The 21,052-nt window shown below is 36.8% G+C and overlaps 1 protein-coding gene across 1 annotated transcript in view; it reads right to left on the reverse strand.

Moving 5' to 3' along the window:
* The window catches only part of LOC136310484 (uncharacterized), a 42,895-nt gene that overhangs the window by 13,876 nt on the left and 7,967 nt on the right, over positions 1-21,052 (reverse strand). Inside the window, exons 2-4 of the mRNA XM_066239143.1 lie at positions 11,711-11,786; positions 3,560-3,691; positions 1,457-1,580 (exon numbers count right to left, since the gene is read on the reverse strand). Coding sequence (XP_066095240.1) covers positions 1,457-1,580; positions 3,560-3,691; positions 11,711-11,786 — 332 coding nt within the window. The remainder of the gene's footprint in view (positions 1-1,456; positions 1,581-3,559; positions 3,692-11,710; positions 11,787-21,052) is intronic.

Here is a 21,052-nt window from a genome sequence, read left to right on the forward strand (position 1 = left end):
TTCCAGTCTGATGCTCTATCCACTGTGCCACTGCCTGGTCAGGCTAGAAAATATGTCTTAAAGATCTATTGGTGACATACTTTCGGGACAGGGATGAAATAGGGATCTTTTTAGCCTATATAGGAAAAAAAATTTTCTCTACTTTGTTTTTAAAATTAAGAGCCTAAGAACATATCGATATTCTAGTATCCAAAACATCACAGACATTTTGGTATCATAGGCTAAAAACTGCTCAACAGAACACAGTAGGAATAGCATTCTGATTCATTAACTCTGTCTCCCTAATATAAATAGTTGAACTAGCAGCAATTAGCACCCCCGTCTGCCTAATCTTAGGAAGAAATAAGCTTATGAAGCTGTTTTGGATATGCTGAGAAAGAAACAATAAAAATTAGAAGCCCTAGGCCCAGAAAAAGGTGGCTGTGGTTGGCTTCTTTACTACTCCTATTATCCTAAAACCCTGAAATCAATTCTAATTCCCAGGTTCTTACTGAACAGCTAGTTAAATAGCCATTAGCAATACATCTTAAATAAGACACTTCCCAAGAAGTAGGCCTGGTCTCCTAAAAGTCCTCTTCCCTAAGACCAGGAGACTAGGTAAAATGAATCTGGTACTGCCTATTTAGTCTCCTGGCCTTAGGGTTTCTTGTCCTTTTTATATTTCTGGGTATAAAAAATCGCTTATTTAAAAAAAAATTGCTTATTTCAGGAGATTCATGCAGGCAGGTAAGGGTAATTATTTGGCCCATCTAATTTGTTCTGTAACAAGCAGGTATGGAAGAGGACAACTGTGATGCTTACCCTTTGGATATGTTCACATTTTATTTATAAATACTATTATGTAATGATATTGTTATTTAAAAATATCTCACAAGCATTTTGCCTAATCACTAAATATTCTTCTTTTACTTGGTTCTTAATATCTGCCTAGTATACCAAGTATGTATGTACATGCCATAATTTAACCAATTTCATACATGTTTACATATACCTCTATTTATTTAGGAAAGATCCCTCCAAATAGATTCATGGAGTTAAAAGGTTTTTGTAAGTCTTTAAGTTTTATCTTTCTTTTCTAAATAAAGCCAAACTGTATACCAAAAAGATTAAGACACACCTTACTTTACGCTCTCCTTTGTTTCAAGGAAAGTTTTTCTAAGTCAGTTTTAAAATACTGAGTTATATCGGAGTCTGTTCTAAGGGCATCAGCATTTAAGGAACGTTTTAGGGCATCATTGTACCTTTCCATGTGCTTCACTTTCTCCCAGAGCAAGTTTTCACAGTGAGGGGCATGTACACATTGCACTCGCAGGGGAATCTTTGATAATGTCCTTTAACTTGAAGCATTTGACCAAAATATGTATATCATGTTCAAGTGGTTTACAATAATTTCTACTAAAATAATCTTTATCAATTAAGTAAAAACATTTTAATTATGTCAAAGATTGTTAATTACCATTTTCTGCATTTTCCCAGAGGAACTTCCTGACCCACTTTTTGAACTGCAGAATAGTAGCATTATCAGGGACTTCAAGTCCAACAGTATAAAGTTTTTTATAATGAATACTTTTAGGTAAATCCTAGACACAAAGGAAAATAAAATACAACAATTATAAGTTATTAAAACAAAAATCTTCAATTCAATAACACACAATTCAGTATTTTAAAAATAGTATATAGTGACTATATAGTAGGCATACTTTAGATCAATTTATATAGAAGTTTTTTGTAATCTATACAAAATAGTCTATAAAATAAGCCCATTCCTAGGGGCCCATGATAATCATGAGTTAAGGATTCAAATGATTAAAACAGGGATGATCTAATATCAACCTTAAAGTGTCAACACCAAGTTGATGTCAGGATTCTAGATGTCAGCTTAGGCTATGTTCAGTAAGCTTGTTTCAAAGTAGTCTCTTATTTCCCAGATTGATTCTAAAATCTGCAAGAAAACCTATCAGTGGAGGCTCTAAGAATAAAAGTCAGGAATAATTTCATCATTTAATAAAATCAATTAACCAATTAACAATATTCAATTAAAGAATATTAAGGTTGGTGATGAGTGTAAATATATTAAGATGAGATCCTAGGAACAGATAATATATTTGGAAAAATCAAAGTTACCAGCCCTGAACAGTTATATGTTGATTAAAACAACTGGGTGGGCACAAGTAGGTTTACAGTTATAATACAAATAAATAATACAATTAATTAATACAATAATAAACTAACATACTCAAAACTGTAAACCTATATCCTGTATGCGCAGCAGTTCGGCACTGGTTGTTAATGCTAAACCTTAAAGAGTAGGTAGATTTTTGGACAGGGATGGAGAGAGAAATAGTCCAAGTTTATGAAATGATATGAGGTGCAGAAACAAGAACAAAATAGAATGTTCATTAGATAGTGCAGAGATGTACCTAATTAGAGGAGATGATATACTGTAAAGTGCTGAGAAGATGAAAAAGAGACCATATTAACTGGACCATGAAAGACCGTGAGAGGAGTTGATATGTGATACATCAAAAATGGGGGTGGGCAGAGAAAACCGGTATTTTTTTTAGGAAGAAAATGGTATTCACATGAAAATTAAGTTTAAGGACAACTAGCCAAAGAATAATAAAAAAAGACTAGCTATTGAAAAATCAGGTACAAGACTTGGAAAATCTGAGACACATTTCAGAAAGGAAAATATATCAGTTTTAGTCTTTGACCTGATGTACGGTACCAGGAAGACATATGAAATAAGGGATTTGAATCTGATAGGCTAAATAGTGGTACTTTCAGGAGAAACAGGTAGTTGAAGAGAACTGTTAACTTGTAGTGTTGGGAAAGAGTGGTATGGATGTAAAGAAATGCTGGTGTTTAGTTTTATGTATGTTGAAATATGATATGACATCAAGGTACCCAAGACAAAACGTCACTTATTAGAGTAAATGAGAGATGACATCTTTGATGGCACCACTCCAGTTGAATAGCAAAGTTCCATTTTTCTCTAGACCAAGTGCAGACGGGGAAGGGAGGACTGGCTCTAATATTGTGGATGGGGAGGGAAGGAGTGGAGGATGATAACGAGGCCTAGCACATCCTAATCTCACTGAACCACTGCAACTCCGTTTCTCAGCTTTATATAATGGGCTTCAGAGCAAGAGTTAATGGAAACAATTTTGATGTTTAAAAAAGTTTGAAAAACACTGCTATAGAGTAATATCGGTCTCACATTTTTTATTTTCTTCACCTTTTTTCTCTTTTCTTTTGTTCCCTTGTTCCCTTTTTGCTTTTCCTATTTCCAGCTACATTTCCTTCTTCTAGTTACTTTGTTCTCTTATCAATAATAAAATTCCATTTTTTTCTCTGTACAATCCATGATTTTAGAAAAGGATACTATATAATTATAATCTGAAGAATTTAGATTTCTAAGAGATTATATATGAGAAAATCTGAAATTTATATTAAAATAACCAAGAGAATATCTCAATTCACTTTCCAAACATAGTATTAAAAAATCTCTTCTATTTCAAGACCTATCCATGATAACAAAGTACATTTGTAACTTTACCTTAACTTCATAATATCTTGTGGTATATGTTAAATCGATAATTAATCCAAGTTCCACATGTAGTGCTTTTGTTGCACTAATCAAGTCTTTTGGTGTAAACTTCTGGGTTGGAGTAAGTCTCTGATTAACTGTCTACAATGAAAATGAACAATAAGGTTATAAAATAAAGATAAAAAACATAAAACAAACAAGGAAGAGAAAAACTAAGGCAATTATCAAAGATTTGGGGGGGGCTAGTTATAAGAGTATTCTCTTATTTGTAGTACCATTATTTGTAGTAATAAAAATATTTTGTACAAAGGATCCAAAACAAAAGATTACATGTAAACACAGCAATTTATGAAGTTTTGAGAAGCTATAGAAAAATATGCTATTATATCTCCTTAGAAGAATTTAAAAAAGTTGTGAATTCCTGGTTATTTTCTTGGAGCATGTTCAGCTTTCTAAGACACTTAAAAGTTTCTTGGGTCACCTAAGCTGAGAGATGAAGAATGCGCACAGAAGCCTGATCCACCATGTGTACCAGATCTGCACAGATGCATAAAAAATATGTACTGTATTTCTTCTATAAGGTAGCTTACAACTCTTAGAGCAGTGCTGTCCAATAGAAATATAATGTAAGCCATGTATGCAATTTAAAAGTTTCTAGTAGCTACATTAAAAAAAGATACATTATGGCCCTGGTCAGTTGTATCTTTTTGCTCAGTGGATAGAGCATTGGTCCAGCGTACAGTGTATGGAGATCACAGGTTCAATTCGTGGTTAGGGCACGTAAGAAAAACTACTAATCTGCTTCTCTCCCCCACCATCTCTCTCTTCCCTCCCTCTTCCCACCTGCAGCCCGTAGCTCAGATGGTTCAAGCATTGGCCCTGGGCACTGAGAATAGCTTGGTTGGTCCCAGTGTCAGCCTCAGGTGCTAAAATAGCTCGGGCTGACTCAAGCATTGGCCCCAGATAGGGGTTGCCAGGTGGATCCTGCTCAGGGTACATCTGGGAGTCTGTCTCACTATCTTCCCTTTTCTAACTTAAAAAAATTAAAAAAAGATACATTTTAAAATTAACTTTAACATTTTATTTAACTCAATATATCTAAAATATTATTTCAACATGAAATTAATTAAAAAATGAGAATTTTATTTTTTTTCTTTACTAAGCCCTCAAAATCTATTGTGTATTTTATTTTACACTTATAGCACATCTCAGTTTGGATTAGTCACATTTCAAGTGCTCAATAGCCACATGTGACTAGTGGCTACCACACTGCATAGCAAAGTCTTATGTTATTTACATCTCCTCCAGAGTTACAAGGCCTAAAGGCACTTGTTCTGCAACTACAACAAAGAAGAACTGATTAAAACTTTCTACATTAGCTACAGTTTGCTTTAGAATCTATGAAAGGGCTTCCCTAAAGAACTTCAGGTTATGTTCATCTTCAAAAATTCAGAAAGTGTCTCATTCAACGAATATTTGAGTTTAGTTCTAATAAAATTCTTCCCAGTTAGAAAAAATCAGATTTGTTCTAATTAATATCTACTTTTTATACAAAGATATTATTTTCTTCATGTAAAAAAAAGTTTAAATATGTCTGCTATCTTGTGACAGTTCTCCCCACTTTTCAATAGAAGCAGCTGTGATCTTGTGGGAGAACTCTGGAGAGCCATAAGAATTGAGTACAGTCAGAGATGCCCTAATACCGTATAACCTTAGAGAAGTTACTAAAACACTCTAGGCCCTGGTCTATGTATCTTTAAAGTAAGTTAGATTGATTCATCAGTGAGTCCTAAACCTAGAGGCCCACTGTAATCACCTGAAGAAATATAAAAAACAAAAGAAGTTTCTAGACCCACCCTGAGCTACTGAAACAGTTCTCTGTGAGGTGGAGTCTGGGAACCATTTTAAGTTCATCAGATGATTCAGAGGCAGCCAGAAAAGGCATTCATTCTAAGACCAACATTTGGAAACTACTGCACTGATTTACCCTTATCTGCATTTTAGCTCTAAAATTAACTATGATCCAGGTAGATAATTTCCTTCTTCAAATATCCTAATGTGTAACTTTCTACACAAAGATATTATTTCCTTCACGTAAAAAAAGGTTTAAATATGTATTATATCCTGAAGTCCTAGGGCTGAATTAGCCAAAGAATACCCTATCCACCTCCTCATAGTTGAGACATTAAAAATGAAATGAGGCTTATTCTCTGCGTTAGGCTCACTCTGCTTCCAAAGACTGAGCTATCTTTAGTTCAAAGACTAAATACAAGATCAGAAGTTAAACTAGTTACAAACAAATGTAACTACATATACATATATGAAGCAGATATTTCACTCACAAATTACTGCAAGTCGAATATACAGGAGTGGGAAAAAGTAGGTTTACAGTTTACTACTAATAAATAATAATTAGTAAATAATAATAAAAGGAATAGGCTGTTTTATGTACTAAAACTGTAGATGTATATTTGATAATCCCTGTATATCAAACTGCTCACAAAAATTAGGGGATATTTTATAGCTTCATATTCATTTTGAAATATCCCCTAATTTTTGTGAGCAGTATATTTGAGAATATTCTCTAAGCCCTACTTATATCTTTTTTTTGTAGTATCTTCCTCCCTGCCTCTACCCTATGAAACAAGTTAGTTGGGAATACTTTCCTCATAGACTTAACCATACTAACTGGTTTACAATTTGAACTATCTCCAAAGGAAGAGAAAAAAAATCCTATATATCAACCAAATCATCTCTCCTATTTCCCCCATGTCCAGTGCTTACAAGGACCTGAAGAACAGGAAGTAGTACTGTTCTGATGCCTATTAATGTGACCTTAGGTGAAGGCATGTACCATTTATAGAAAACTTAACAGTTTCCTGAGTTATGCTCAGAAATAGGTCAAGTCTTGGGTCCTGTTGCTGTAGCTGTCCCTGTCAGTACCTGGTTCATTATACCTTAGCACAGTCCAGGGCATGCTGCAGTATCTTTTTGAAAGCACCTGTGACTATGTACCTGAGGGCTTCCTCTGGTCTGTGTGCACAGAATAGCATATACGTACGTACGTAGAAGTTTTAAAGCCCACAAGAAAAGCCCTCAGTCAAAGCTGAAGGGCAGTCTGAGGATAATTACCCTATATTCCTCGAACCTTGAGTTAGAGGACTCTGAGGTATAGTCTAGCCTGAATTTCCTAGAGACTGAGCATGCCTAGAGTTACCTGAGGTAACACACCCTTTACTGGCTCCCTTTGCTTTCCTGTTTCACATCCCCAATCCCTTACTGGTGCTTCCTGGGATCAACTCCCTAATAAACCACTTGGGTCTGCTTCTGGGGGAACCCAAACTAAGACCACTTATACAATTAGAATCTGAAATATTATAGTTAAAGCACACATACATTCACAAAAGGGAAGTTAAAGAATGCATACTGTTGGTACAACAGCAAAGGTCTTTGCAGTTAAGATCAGAGGCTTAGAAATCATCAAACCATCCTAGACTTGAGTCCCAGTTCTGTCACTATGGCTATGTGATTTGAACAAGTTACTTTCCTCTTTAAGCTTCAGTGTCATCTTTTGTAAAAAAGTACTTACATTATAGGACTGTTATGAAGATTAAATAGAATAATCCATAAATACTTAATACAAGCACATTAACTTATAAATAAACAGTAGTTAAGTATATTCTTACACTGAACTGGAGAAATGGAAGCCAGTGTCATGAAATGAGATACACTGACCTAACTCAGTGTATCTGACCTGACATGACTGCCTGACTGCCCACAGGTCACACATGATATACCTGTTCAGGCTAGAAGGTGGAGGAGTGTAACTCCTTGTCACAGAAGACTCAGAACATTTCGAGAAGGCACTATCCTGCTTTGGTCTACTGGAATTTTTGTGCATCAAATTTAGTTTGAAGTAAAATATTTACCATGAATAGAAAATAATTTTGTAATTGAGTTCTCACTAAAATAATCTGGCAGGATTTTTTCAAAGAATAATCAGAATTAATACAAGATTCTTACAATATAACCACAAGATTAGAATTAAGAGATCTCAGAACTGAGGCTTTGAAATATTAAATTACTTGTCCAGCATCACAGTGTAAATGGCAGTCAGTATTTTAACCCAGAGATTTCCATCTTTAAACAGTTCATGGTACCAAGCTACCTCATTTGAGTAAAGTCATTTTTCTCCCAGAAATAAGTTTCCATGTTTATTAAACAAAGAATACAGATTTAAAAAAAAATGTCAAATGTTATATATGGATTAAATGGAAGTAAATCTATAATTCTGGTGTCTATAAACTTACCAGCATCCTCCTAAACTGCTCTGTTATTTCTCTTAATGGTATGTGCTAATGGTAAAATAGGTTTGATTTTTTAATATTAAATGATTAATAAAAAAAAACTTCATTTAGCATAATATACTATAAAGCCAAATATGTTTTAAAAATTAATTCAGGTCCTGGCTGGTTTGCTCAGTGGATAGAGCATTGGCCCAGCGTATGAACATCCTGGGTTTGATTACTGGTCAAGGCATACAAGAGAAGTGATCATCTGCTTCTCTCCCCCTCCTCCTCCCCCTTCTCTCTTTCTCTCTCTCTTCCCCTCCAACAGCCGGTGGCTCAACTGGTTCGAGTATCAGCCCCAGGCATGCTGAGGATGGCTCAGTTGGTCCCATACCAGTGGGTTGGCCTGAGAGCTAAAAATAGCTTGGTTGATTCGAGCATTGGCCCAAGACAAAGTTGTTGGGTGGATCCCAGTTGGGGCGCATGTGGGAGTCTGTCTATTTCCTCTCTTCTCACTAAAAAAAAAAAAAATTAATTCAAGTTGGCAATAAAAAGAAATGAAACTACTAGTACATGGAACAACATGATGAACCTTTAAAACACACTAAGGAAGAGTAGTAGCTAGTCACAAAAAGACCACATAATGCATGATTCCAGTCAAATGAAATGTCCAAAACAGGTGACTGTATGGACAGAAAATAGATTAGTGGTTGCTAAGGGTAAGAGAGAAGAAAATACGGAATGACTGCTAATAGGTATACGGTTTCTTTTTGAGCTAGTAAAAATGAACTGGAATTAGTGGCAACTATCACACAACTCTATGAATATACCAGAAACCCCTCAAATGTATACCTAAAAAGGGTGAATTTTATGGTATGTGAATTATATCTAATATATAAAAAAGTAACTTAAACACAACTGAAAAAGATCCGAGTTAAATCAGGAGGCAAGTATAAAAGATTTTGAACTGTGTGCTCATATTTTCCCAACATCAGAGAAAGTTAGAGAAACTAACGCTACCCTAATTTTGAGGCCATATAAAATATGGCATGGGTTTCAGGTACCTTTTCATTTTTTGGACATGATTTGACAAATTAGTAAAAGATTGCTGATCTTCTTTTGGGGCAGTAGGTACTAAAAAGTTATCCATCTTTTGGATTATAACTTGTAAACAGAGATCATAACATAAAAAAACAAAATAACACCAGGATTAAGATAATTTCAAAGAGTAATCTTATTAAATCTCTTTTCAATGAAATAAGTTTAACTATTTAAAAATAATTGAATTTGGTAATAAAAAGCAAAGTATGATACATGCTACAACATGAATGAAACTTGAAAATCTTACAATAAAGAAGCCAGTCACAAAAGACATATTGTGGCCCTGGCTGGTTGGCTCAGTGATAGAGCATCAGCTGGTGTGTTGAGGTCCTGGGTTCGATTCCCGGTCATGGCCCAGAGGAGAAGCAACCATCTGCTTCTTCACCCCCCTCTCCCTCCTGCAGCCATGGCTCATTCGAGCAAATTGGCCCTGGGCACTGAGGATGGCACCATGGCCTCGCCTCTGGCAATAAAATAGCTCGGTTGCTGAGCAATGTAGCAACGGCCCCAGATGGACAGAGCAGTGCTCCCTAGTGGGATTGCCAGGTGGATCTCAGTTAGGATGCATGTGGGAGTCTGTCTTTCTACCTCCCAACCTCTCACTTAAGAAAAAGAAAAAAAAAGACATATTGTTTCATTGTTTATATAAAATGTCCAGAATAACCAAAATATGAAGACAGAAAGGAGACTGGTGGTTTCCCAGGGGTAGGAGATGGGAGTGAGGAAGGAAGGGGAGTGACTGACTGCTACAGGGCCTGGGGACAGGTTTCATCTTGTGGGGTATGAGGTGTGGGGGGTTGCTGGTGGTGGTGATGTAACATTCTTTTCATCTTTATTTATTTATTCATTTTAGGGGGGAAGAGAGAGAGAAAGAGAGAGAGAGAGAGAGAGAGAGAGAGAAGGGGGAGGAGCAGGAAGCATCAACTCCCATATGTGCCTTGACCAGGCAAGCCAGAGTTTTGAAACGGTAACCTGTGTTTCCAGGTTGACGCTCTATCCACTGCGCCACCACAGGTCAGGCAATGTAACATTCTAAAATTGTGGTAACAGCTGTATATTTCCATAAATATACTAAATACTGAATTGTGTGCTTTAAATAGGCAAATTTTATATGTGAATTATATATTAATAAAACTGTTACTACTTTAAAAATTTTTAAATAGAGTAGATGCCTTTTAAGCAACAGATAGTTTCTCTTTTTTTTATGTTTATTTTTTATTGATTTTAGAGAGAGAAGAAGGAAGAGACGGAACATCAATCTGTTCCTGTATGTGCCCTAACTGGGGATCGAACTGGTAACCTCTGCACTTCAGGATGATGCTCTAACCAACTGAGCTATCTGGCCAGGGCAATAAAGCTGTTACTTAAAAATTCAAAACTATTCCCTTACACTAAGCATGAACAATAACTACATATGTGAAAAGTTTATTATCTCCATGTCAAACATTTGCCGGAAACTTACACTCACATATTTTTACAAAGAAAAGCATAACATTAAATAAACATGGATCAGACCTGAAACAATAAAGTACATAGAAGAAGACATAGGTACTAAAATCATGGACCTGGGTTTTAAAGAACATTTTATGAACTTGACTCCAATGGCAAGAGAAGTGAAGGCAAAGATAAATGAATGGGACTACATCAGAATAAAAAGTTTTTGCTCAGCAAGAAAAACTGATATCAAAATAAACAGACAGCCAACTATATGGGAACTGATATTTTCAAACGACAGCTCAGATAAGGGCCTAATATCCAAAATTTACAAAGAACTCATAAAACTCAACAACAAACAAACAAACAATCCCATAAAAAAATGGGAAGAGGACATGAACAGACACTTCTCCCAGGAAGAGATACAAATGGCCAACAGATATATGAAAAGATGCTCAGCTTCATTAGTTATTAGAGAAATGCAAATCAAAACTACAATGAGATACCACCTCACTCCTGTTAGATTAGCTATTATCAACAAGACGGGTAATAGCAAATGTTGGAGAGGCTGTGGAGAAAAAGGAACCCTCATTCACTGTTGGTGGGACTGTAAAGTAGTACAACCATTATGGAGGAAAGTATGGTGGTTCCTCAAAAAACTGCAAATAGAACTACCTTATGACCCAGCAATCCCTCTACTGGGTATATACCCCAAAACCTCAGAAACATTGATACGTGAAGACACATGTAGCCCCATGTTCATTGCAGCACTGTTCACAGTGGCCAAGACATGGAAACAACCAAAAAACCCTTCAATAGAAGACTGGATAAAGAAGATGTGGCACATATACACTATGGAATACTACTCAGCCATAAGAAATGATGACATCAGATCATTTACAGCAAAATGGTGGGATCTTGATAACATTATAAGGAGTGAAATAAGCAAATCAGAAAAAAACAAGAACTACATGATTCCATACATTGGTGGAACATAAAAATGAGACTAAGAGACATGGACAAGAGTGTGGTGGTTACCAGGGGTTGGGGGAGGGAGGACAGGGGAGGGAGGGAGGGAGAGAGTTAGGGGGAGGGGGAGGGGCACAGAGAACTAGATAGAGGGTGGCGGAGGACAATCTGACTTTGGGCGAGGGGTTTGCAACATAATTTGATGACAAAATAACCTAGACATGTTTTCTTTGAATATATGTACCCTGATTTATTAATGTCATCCCATTACCATTAATAAAAATTTATTAAAAAAAAAAAAATAAATAAACATGGATCACATTAGTCTCAATTTTCCTTATAGGATAAAAGAAAAAATTATACCTACTCCCTTTAAAGGAACTTTAAAAGCAATAAATCGGGTTCCAGGTAGAGGATGTCCAATTGGCATCACGGTCCTCCATCTGCAATAAAAATAAACAAATAAAACGGTAACAAAAATATTTTAGTAACTCAGGATGGTAAACGAAGAAACCATATATAGCTTAATTTGGTGGTTAGTTGCTTGTATAGTTGAAATTTTAACAAACTGCTTCCTCCCTCAAAAATACTCCAACAATATAAGGTTTTATATATGGTATAGTACTTCAACAGGAAATCAGGTAGCACCTATTTCCTGGGTCAAGTTTCTTTTTTTTTTTTTTTCTCTCCTGAAGCTGAAAATGGAGAGACAGTCAGACAGACTCCCGCATGCGCCCGACGGGGATCCACCCGGCACGCCCACCAGGGGGCATCGCTCTGTTGCAACCAGAGCCACTCTAGCGCCTGGGGCAGAGGCCAAGGAGGCATCCCCAGCGCCCAGGCCATCTTTGCTCCAATGGAGCCTTGGCTGCAGGAGGGGAAGAGAGAGACAGAGAGGAAGGAGGGGGGGAGGGGGGGAGAAGCAGATGGGCACTTCTTCTGTGTGCCCTGGCCGGGAATTGAACCCGGGACTTCTGCAAACCAGGCCAACGCTCTACCACTGAGCCAACCGGCCAGGGCCTCCTGGGTAAAGTTTCAATGCCCCATATGATTTTTTGTTATTTTCTTGTGCAACAGTAAATGAAGAAAAATAGTTTGTGAATTTTAGATCACTATCACTATCTGTATCTTAAACTGTCAATAAGTAATAAATACGGGAATGATAAATGTAAAACCTAAAAATGCAAAATGGTTAGTAAACAATTATTTTCTCAACAATGAATTTGGAGATGTTTTGTTTTAATTTCTGATTAATCTTGAATTAAGATCTACAGTTCATTAACTTTGAATATCTTTGATTACTTAAATAACTTTTTGTGAATAACAAGGTGAAAAAATCTGGATTTAAAAATAATTCTCTGGCCTTGGCCGGTTGGCTCAGTAATAGAGCATTAGCCTAGAGCAGTGGTTCTCAAACTTTTTGAAGTTGGGGCACATTTAAAATCCTATAAATAATTGTAGGTGCACTATATACAAATTTCTGAGCAATATGTTATAATAATTAAGTCAAATATTAAAGAAAAAAATGATAAAGTCCAAGCGTGCTTTTATGGTAAACAAAATAAATACGACAAAATTAAATTTATCCTGACATTAAAAAACATTTTTGTTACATTTTTGTTATGCTTTTTAGAATTCGTAAAAAAGGGGTTAAAAATTAAAACGACAAAAACGTGATCTTTTTAAATATATAGATACATTTTTAGTAAGATTTAGCAAATTCAGCAGGTCCTGGTGCGAATGTGTTAAGTTTTTTCATTCTTGTGTTTATGAGAAACATGAGCCTGATGTGTCCTAGCGATTTCTTCAATGTTTGGGCATATATTTGAAAGGCAAACTCTCATTTCCTCGTCAATACATTGAAGAATTCCTCTCTTTTTACTCTTAATTGTGTTGAGGGTAGAAAATCCTAATTCACATAAATAGGATGTTGAAAATTGTAGTAAAATGTTCAGAGCTTTTTTTTTGTTTGTTTTTTGGGTTTTTTAATAAATTTTTATTAGTGGTAATGGGATGACAATAAATCAGGGTACATATATTCAAAGAAAACATGTCTAGGTTATTTTGTCATTAAATTATGTTGCGTACCCCTCGCCCAAAGTCAGATTGTCCTCCGCCACCCTCTATCTAGTTCTCTGTGCCCCTCCCCCTCCCCCTAACTCTCTCCCTCCCTCCCTCCCATGTCCTCCCTCCCCCAACCCCTGGTAACCACCACACTCTTGTCCATGTCTCTTAGTCTCATTTTTATGTTCCACCAATGTATGGAATCATGTAGTTCTTGTTTTTTTCTGATTTGCTTATTTCACTCCTTATAATGTTATCAAGATCCCACCATTTTGCTGTAAATGATCTGATGTCATCATTTCTTATGGCTGAGTAGTATTCCATAGTGTATATGTGCCACATCTTCTTTATCCAGTCTTCTATTGAAGGGTTTTTTGGTTGTTTCCATGTCTTGGCCACTGTGAACAGTGCTGCAATGAACATGGGGCTACATGTGTCTTCACGTATCAATGTTTCTGAGGTTTTGGGGTATATACCCAGTAGAGGGATTGCTGGGTCATAAGGTAGTTCTATTTGCAGTTTTTTGAGGAACCACCATACTTTCCTCCATAATGGTTGTACTACTTTACAGTCCCACCAACAGTGAATGAGGGTTCCTTTTTCTCCACAGCCTCTCCAACATTTGCTATTACCCGTCTTGTTGATAATAGCTAATCTAACAGGAGTGAGGTGGTATCTCATTGTAGTTTTGATTTGCATTTCTCTAATAACTAATGAAGCTGAGCATCTTTTCATATATCTGTTGGCCATTTGTATCTCTTCCTGGGAGAAGTGTCTGTTCATGTCCTCTTCCCATTTTTTTATGGGATTGTTTGTTTGTTTGTTGTTGAGTTTTATGAGTTCTTTGTAAATTTTGGAAATTAGGCCCTTATCTGAGCTGTTGTTTGTAAATATCATTTCCCATTTAGTTGGCTGTCTGTTTATTTTGATATCAGTTTCTCTTGCTGAGCAAAAACTTTTAATTCTGATGTAGTCCCATTCATTTATCTTTGCCTTCACTTCTCTTGCCATTGGAGTCAAGTTCATAAAATGTTCTTTAAAACCCAGGTCCATGATTTTAGTACCTATGTCTTCTTCTATGTACTTTATTGTTACAGGTCTTATATTTAGGTCTTTGATCCATTTTGAATTAATTTTAGTACACGGAGACAGGCTATACTCGAGTTTCATTCTTTTGCATGTGGCTTTCCAGTTTTCCCAACACCATTTGTTGAAGAGGCTTTCTTTTCTCCATTGTATGTTGTTGGCCCCTTTATCAAAGATTATTTGACCATATATATGTGGTTTTATTTCTGGGCTTTCTATTCTGTTCCATTGGTCTGAGTGTCTATTTTTTTGCCAATACCATGCTGTTTTGATTATCGTGGCCCTATAATATAGTTTAAAGTCAGGTATTGTAATGCCCCCAGCTTCATTCTTTTTCCTTAGGATTGTTTTGGCTATTCGGGGTTTTTTATAGTTCCATATAAATCTGATGATGTTTTGTTCCATTTCTTTAAAAAATCTCATAGGGATTTTGATGGGAATTGCATTAAATTTGTATATTGCTTTGGGTAATATGGCCATTTTGATTATATTTATTCTTCCTATCCAAGAACAAGGAATATTTTTCCATCTCATTGTATCTTTTTCGATTTCCCTTAACAATGCTTTGTAATTTTCATTATATAGGTCCTTTACGTTCTTTGTTATGTTTATTCCTAGGTATTTTATTTTTTTTGTTGCAATCGTGAAGGGGATTATTTTTTTGAGTTCGTTTTCTAATATTTCATTGTTGGCATATAGAAAGGCTATGGACTTTTGTATGTTAATTTTGTATCCTGCGACCTTACTGTATTGGTTTATTGTTTCTAATAATCTTTTTGTGGAGTCCTTCGGGTTTTCGATGTATAGGATCATATCATCAGCAAAAAGTGATAGCTTTACTTCTTCTTTTCCGATATGGATGCCTTTTATTTCTTTGTCTTGTCTGATTGCTCTGGCCAGAACTTCTAGCACCACGTTGAATAAGAGTGGAGAGAGTGGACAACCCTGTCTTGTTCCTGATTTAAGGTAGAAAGTCCTCAGTTTTATGCCGTTTAATAGGATGTTGGCTGATGGTTTATCATATATGGCCTTTATCATGTTGAGATATTTTCCTTCTATACCCATTTTGTTGAGAGTCTTCAACATAAAATTGTGTTGTATTTTATCAAAAGCCTTTTCTGCATCTATTGATAAGATCATGTGGTTTTTGTTCTTTGTTTTGTTGATATGGTGTATTACGTTAACCGTTTTGCGTATGTTGAACCATCCTTGAGATTCTGGGATGAATCCCACTTGATCATGATGTATTATTTTTTTAATATGTTGTTGTATTCGGTTTGCCAGTATTTTGTTTAGTATTTTAGCATCTGTATTCATTAGAGATATTGGTCTGTAGTTTTCTTTCTTTGTGCCATCCTTGCCAGGTTTTGGTATGAGGGTTATGTTGGCCTCATAAAATGTGTTTGGAAGTATTGCTTCTTCTTCAATTTTTTGGAAGACTTTGAGTAGAATAGGAACCAAGTCTTCTTTGAATGTTTGATAGAATTCACTAGTATAACCGTCTGGGCCTGGACTTTTATTTTTGGGGAGGTTTTTAATAGTTTTTTCTATTTCCTCCCTGCTGATTGGTCTGTTTAGGCTTTCTGCTTCTTCATGACTCAGTCTAGGAAGGTTGTATTGTTCTAGGAATTTATCCATGTCTTCTAGATTGTTGTATTTGGTGGCATATAATTTTTCATAGTATTCTACAATAATTCTTTGTATATCTATGATGTCTGTGGTGATCTCTCCTCTTTCATTTTGGATTTTATTTATTTGAATCCTGTGCCTTTTTTCCTTGGTGAGTCTTGCCAAGGGTTTGTCAATTTTGTTGATCTTTTCAAAGAACCAGCTCCTTGTTTTATTGATTTTTTCTATAGTTTTTCTGTTCTGTATTTCATTTATTTCTGCTCTGATTTTTATTATCTCCTTTCTTCGGCTGGTTTTGGGTTGTCTTTGTTCTTCTTTTTCTAGTTCCTTAAGGTGTGAAGTTAAGTGGTTTACTTTGGCTCTCTCTTGTTTGTTCATATAGGCCTGAAGTGATATGAACTTTCCTCTTATTACTGCTTTTGCTGCATCCCAGAGATTCTGATATGTCGTATTTTCATTTTCATTTGTCTGTATATATCTTTTGATCTCTGCGCTTATTTCTTCTTTGACCCATTCATTTTTTAGAAGTATGTTGTTTAGTTTCCACATTTTTGTGGGGTTTTCCCCCTCTTTTTTGCAGTTGAATTCTAGTTTCAAGGCTTTATGATCAGAAAATATGCTTGGTACAATTTCAATTTTTCTAAATTTGCTGATATTGTCTTTGTGGCCCAGCATATGGTCAATTCTTGAGAATGTTCCATGTACACTAGAGAAAAATGTATACTCTGTCGCTTTGGGATGAAGTGTCCTGTAGATGTCTATCATATCCAGGTGTTCTAGTATTTCGTTTAAGGCCACTATATCTTTATTGATTCTCTGTTTGGATGACCGATCTAGAGCTGTCAGCGGTGTATTGAGGTCTCCAAGTATGATTGTATTTTTGTTAGTTTTTGTTTTAAGGTCAATAAGTAGCTGTCTTATATATTTTGGTGCTCCTTGGTTTGGTGCATATATATTAAGGATTGTTATGTCTTCTTGATTCAACTTCCCCTTAATCATTATGAAATAACCATTTTTGTCTCTGAGTACTTTTTCTGTCTTGTAGTCAGCATTATTAGATATAAGTATTGCTACACCTGCTTTTTTTTGGGTGTTGTTTGCTTGGAGTATTGTTTTCCAGCCTTTCACTTTGAATTTGTTTTTATCCTTGTTGCTTAGATGTGTTTCTTGTAGGCAGCATATAGTTGGATTTTCTTTTTTAATCCATTCTGCTACTCTGTGTCTTTTTATTGGTAAGTTTAATCCATTTACATTTAGTGTAATTATTGACACTTGTGGGTTCCCTACTGCCATTTTATAAATTGCTTTCTGTTAGTTTTGTATCTAGTTTGATTCTTCTCTTTTGTTTTTCTATCATTTGTTTTTGTTTGTTTGTGTTCCATACTTCTTTCCTCTGTTGCTACCTTTTTTAAGTCAAGTGTTTTTGTGGTGGTTTTTTCAAGGGTGGTTACCATTAAGTAATGAAAAGGGTACCTACCATATTCATTGTAGTACCCTATCTTATGAGTATTTCTGCGCTTCATCGTCCTTTGCTACTGTTAATCTCCATCCTCTCCCCCCTTTTTTTCCTTTGTTGTCACAGTTTAAGTTTGGTTTTATTGTGTTCTTGGTGGAGCTGTTACTTGTGGTGGTGTTTTCTTTTGTTCTTTGAACAGTCCTTTCGCTTTCAGTTTGTGTGGAACTCCAGAATGCTCCGAGGATAAATTTTTCTGTTTCTAGTTGATAAATTTGTTGTGATTTAGGGGAGATCTGTCGGACGCGCTGCTCACGGCGCCATTTCCGTGACGTCACTCTGTTCAGAGCTTTTTTAGCTATTGCCACATATTCTTCTTTTATAGGAATCCAAAAGGCTTAAAGAGACAATTCCTTATGTTTAATCATCAATCCATGATCAGTGGATATAGCTGCCAGTTCTTCTTCTGTTAATGTTAAACCAAAATCATTTGAAGCTTCCATGAATGGGTTTCTAATCCAATCGTATTGCTTAGTATTAAGTGATGGAAAATGCTATAAATTAAATTCTGCCCATCAGCCTTCAAGTCCTATTTTATTTATGCTTAACTTTTGCTCACTTCCAGAATCAGATTCTTTAATATCACGCTCCTTTTTGAGAAATCTATCCATTTTATTTGGATGTATTTATCTAAAAATAATATAACGATGTGTTAATAATATAATATTGAGGTGTTAACAAAAAGGGCAGTATTTCCATAATAAAATGGTGTATACAGTAACTATATTTTTGTATCTGGGCACATGCCACAAACCAGTGCAGCTAGTAATTCCAGGTCCCAAGTGAGAACAGTGAGGAATTCAGAAAATATGCAGAATCAAGAAAATATGGGGTTGGGAGGGCCCTGTAATTGCTGCTGGCAAGAACAAAGAGCGCCCAAAACCTGCATCTTGCTTTATTTATAGGGCAAAGTGGGCCATTAGCAAATCAATGAGATTTTTTATCCTATTTCCAAGGCAACTCAAGAATTTAATCAAGTGCAGAAAATCCCCCACCATACATATTATCTTAACTCTACACCAAACAAAGGATAGAAGAAACTTGCCTCCAGTCTTTCCAGGGCACATGGGGGGTAGTGTAAACAATCCAGCACCACAGCTTAACAGCCTTTTGTAACCTAATCAGGCAAGTGAAGTGGGGGGTTGGGCAGACTGTCAGCTTATAGCCAATTCTCCATACCTCTGTCCCCCAAAAATCTAAACTCTAAAAACCCTGTTGGTTTTTTGGTCCCCAACAGGCACATATTTCTCTGGAATACCATAGGGCACACCTGGAAATCTAGGGCGCACAGGTGTGCTCTGGCGCACACTTTGAGAACCTCTGGCCTAGAGTGTTGATGTCCTGGCTTTGAGGGCACATAGGAGAAGCAACCATTTGCTTCTCCATCCCTTCCCTTCCCCTCTCTCCCACTCTCTCTTTCCCTCCTACAGACATGACTTAATTGGTTTGAGCACATTGGCCCCAGCACAGAGGATACCTCCATGGAGCCTCTACCTCAGACACTAAAAATAGCTCAGTTGTGAGCACGGCCCCAGATGGGCAGAGCATTGGCCCCAGATGGGCAGAGCATTGGCCCCAAATGCGGGTTGCCAGGTGGATCCCAGTTAGGGTGTATGCGTGAGTCTGTTTCTCTATATCTCCTCCTCTCACTTGGAAAAGCAGGGGAAAAACGAAGAAAAAAAATAAAAACAATTCTTTGTCATGTAAATAATTATTCCCTAAGTTATGTTTGAGAAGTTCCAACACATGAAGATTTCTTTCTTTTGTGTGTGTGTGTGTGTGTGTGTGTGTGTGTGTATTTTTATGAAGTGAAAAGCGGGGAGGCAGACTCCTTGATGCACCCAATCGGGATCCATCCAGCATGTCTACTAGGGGGCGATACTCTCTGCCCATCTGGGGTGTTGCTCTGTTGCAGCCAGAGCCATTCTATCACCTGAGATAGAGGCCATGGAGCCATCCTGAACGCCTGGGCCAACTTTGCTCCAGTGGAGCCTTGGCTGCAGGAAAGGAAGAGAGAGATAGAAAGAAAGGAGAGGGGGGAAGGGTGGAGAAGCAGATGGCTGGTGCTTCTCCTATGTGCCCTGGCCGGGAATCGAACCCGGGACTTCCACACGCCAGGCTGATGCTCTACCACTGAGCCAGGGACACATGAAGATTTCTTAAAATAACTTTTAATTCCCTGCTTCATTCTGTGTGTGCGTGTGTGTGACAGAGACAGAGAGAAGGACAGACAGACAGGAAGGGAGAGAGATGATAAGCATCAATTCTTTGTTGTGGCTCCTTAGTTGTTCATTGACTGTTTTCTCATATGTGCCTTGATGGGGGGGGAGGATGAGAGGGGCTATAGCAGAGTGAGTGACCCCTTGCTCAAGCCAGAAACCTTTGGGCTCAAGCCAGTGACCATGGGGCATGTCTGTGATTCCATGCTCAAGCCAGCAACTCTACACTCAAGTTGGTGAGCCCACACTCAAGCCAGCGACCTTGGGGTTTTGAACCTGGGTCCTCCGAGTCCTAGTCCGATGCTCTATCCACTGTGCCTCTACCTGGTCAGGCTCTGGCTTCATTTCTGTACCACCCTATCCTTCTTCAGGCTGCATTCATTCTGTTTCTTTTACTCAGGTCTTTCAATAATCTCTGCTGTTCCCTCTGCCCTCTACCCACTAGACCTACCTTTGAAATACATCTACCTAATCCCAGTGACTAGACCTACCTTTCACCTTCCCTCATAGCACTTTAAGAGGTTATAATTATATGCTTAACTATGGGAATTTTTGACAAATGACGCTTTATCTGACATAAACTCAGTAAGAATGAATATGTCTGTCTTTCCTTACTCACAGTACAGTGCCTACCACATAGCAGATGCTCTATAAACATTAAAGAAATGTTGAACAAATATGGCTTTATAAAATAACTACTGTAATAAAGTGCTTACTTCAATCAATACAGAAAAAAAGTCACATGTTAAATATATACATTATGTTATTTATAGGTAAAAAATCATAAATCTCAAAATCATAAAAATCAAGATTTAAGACTCTTGGAGTCAAATGTCACCTTGGTACTATCATTAAACAACATTCACTGATTCACTGTTCTGTGTCCTCTAAAGTCTTATGAAACTTAGGTCTATATCACTCATTTAGCAATTTATCATGATACTGTGTTGGGTTTTAGTTAAATTTTATCACATCATTCCTCTATTTAATGTCTTTCAATTGTTTTCTTTAGTTTACACAAGACACACAAGACTATAATCTAGCTTTTCTGACTCACCTGTATTACCATGCTAAGCAACTTCTCTCATTCTAAATAGTGTACATCATATTTTCTCTTGCTTCTGGCTCTCTGTATACCCCCCTTCCCTTAGAAGGAGATAACTCCAATCCCACCTCTTCTCCAGATTAACTTCACTGG

This window comes from Saccopteryx bilineata, chromosome 7, assembly GCF_036850765.1.
Source record: "Saccopteryx bilineata isolate mSacBil1 chromosome 7, mSacBil1_pri_phased_curated, whole genome shotgun sequence".
In the NCBI taxonomy this organism is placed as follows: Eukaryota; Metazoa; Chordata; class Mammalia; order Chiroptera; family Emballonuridae; genus Saccopteryx; species Saccopteryx bilineata.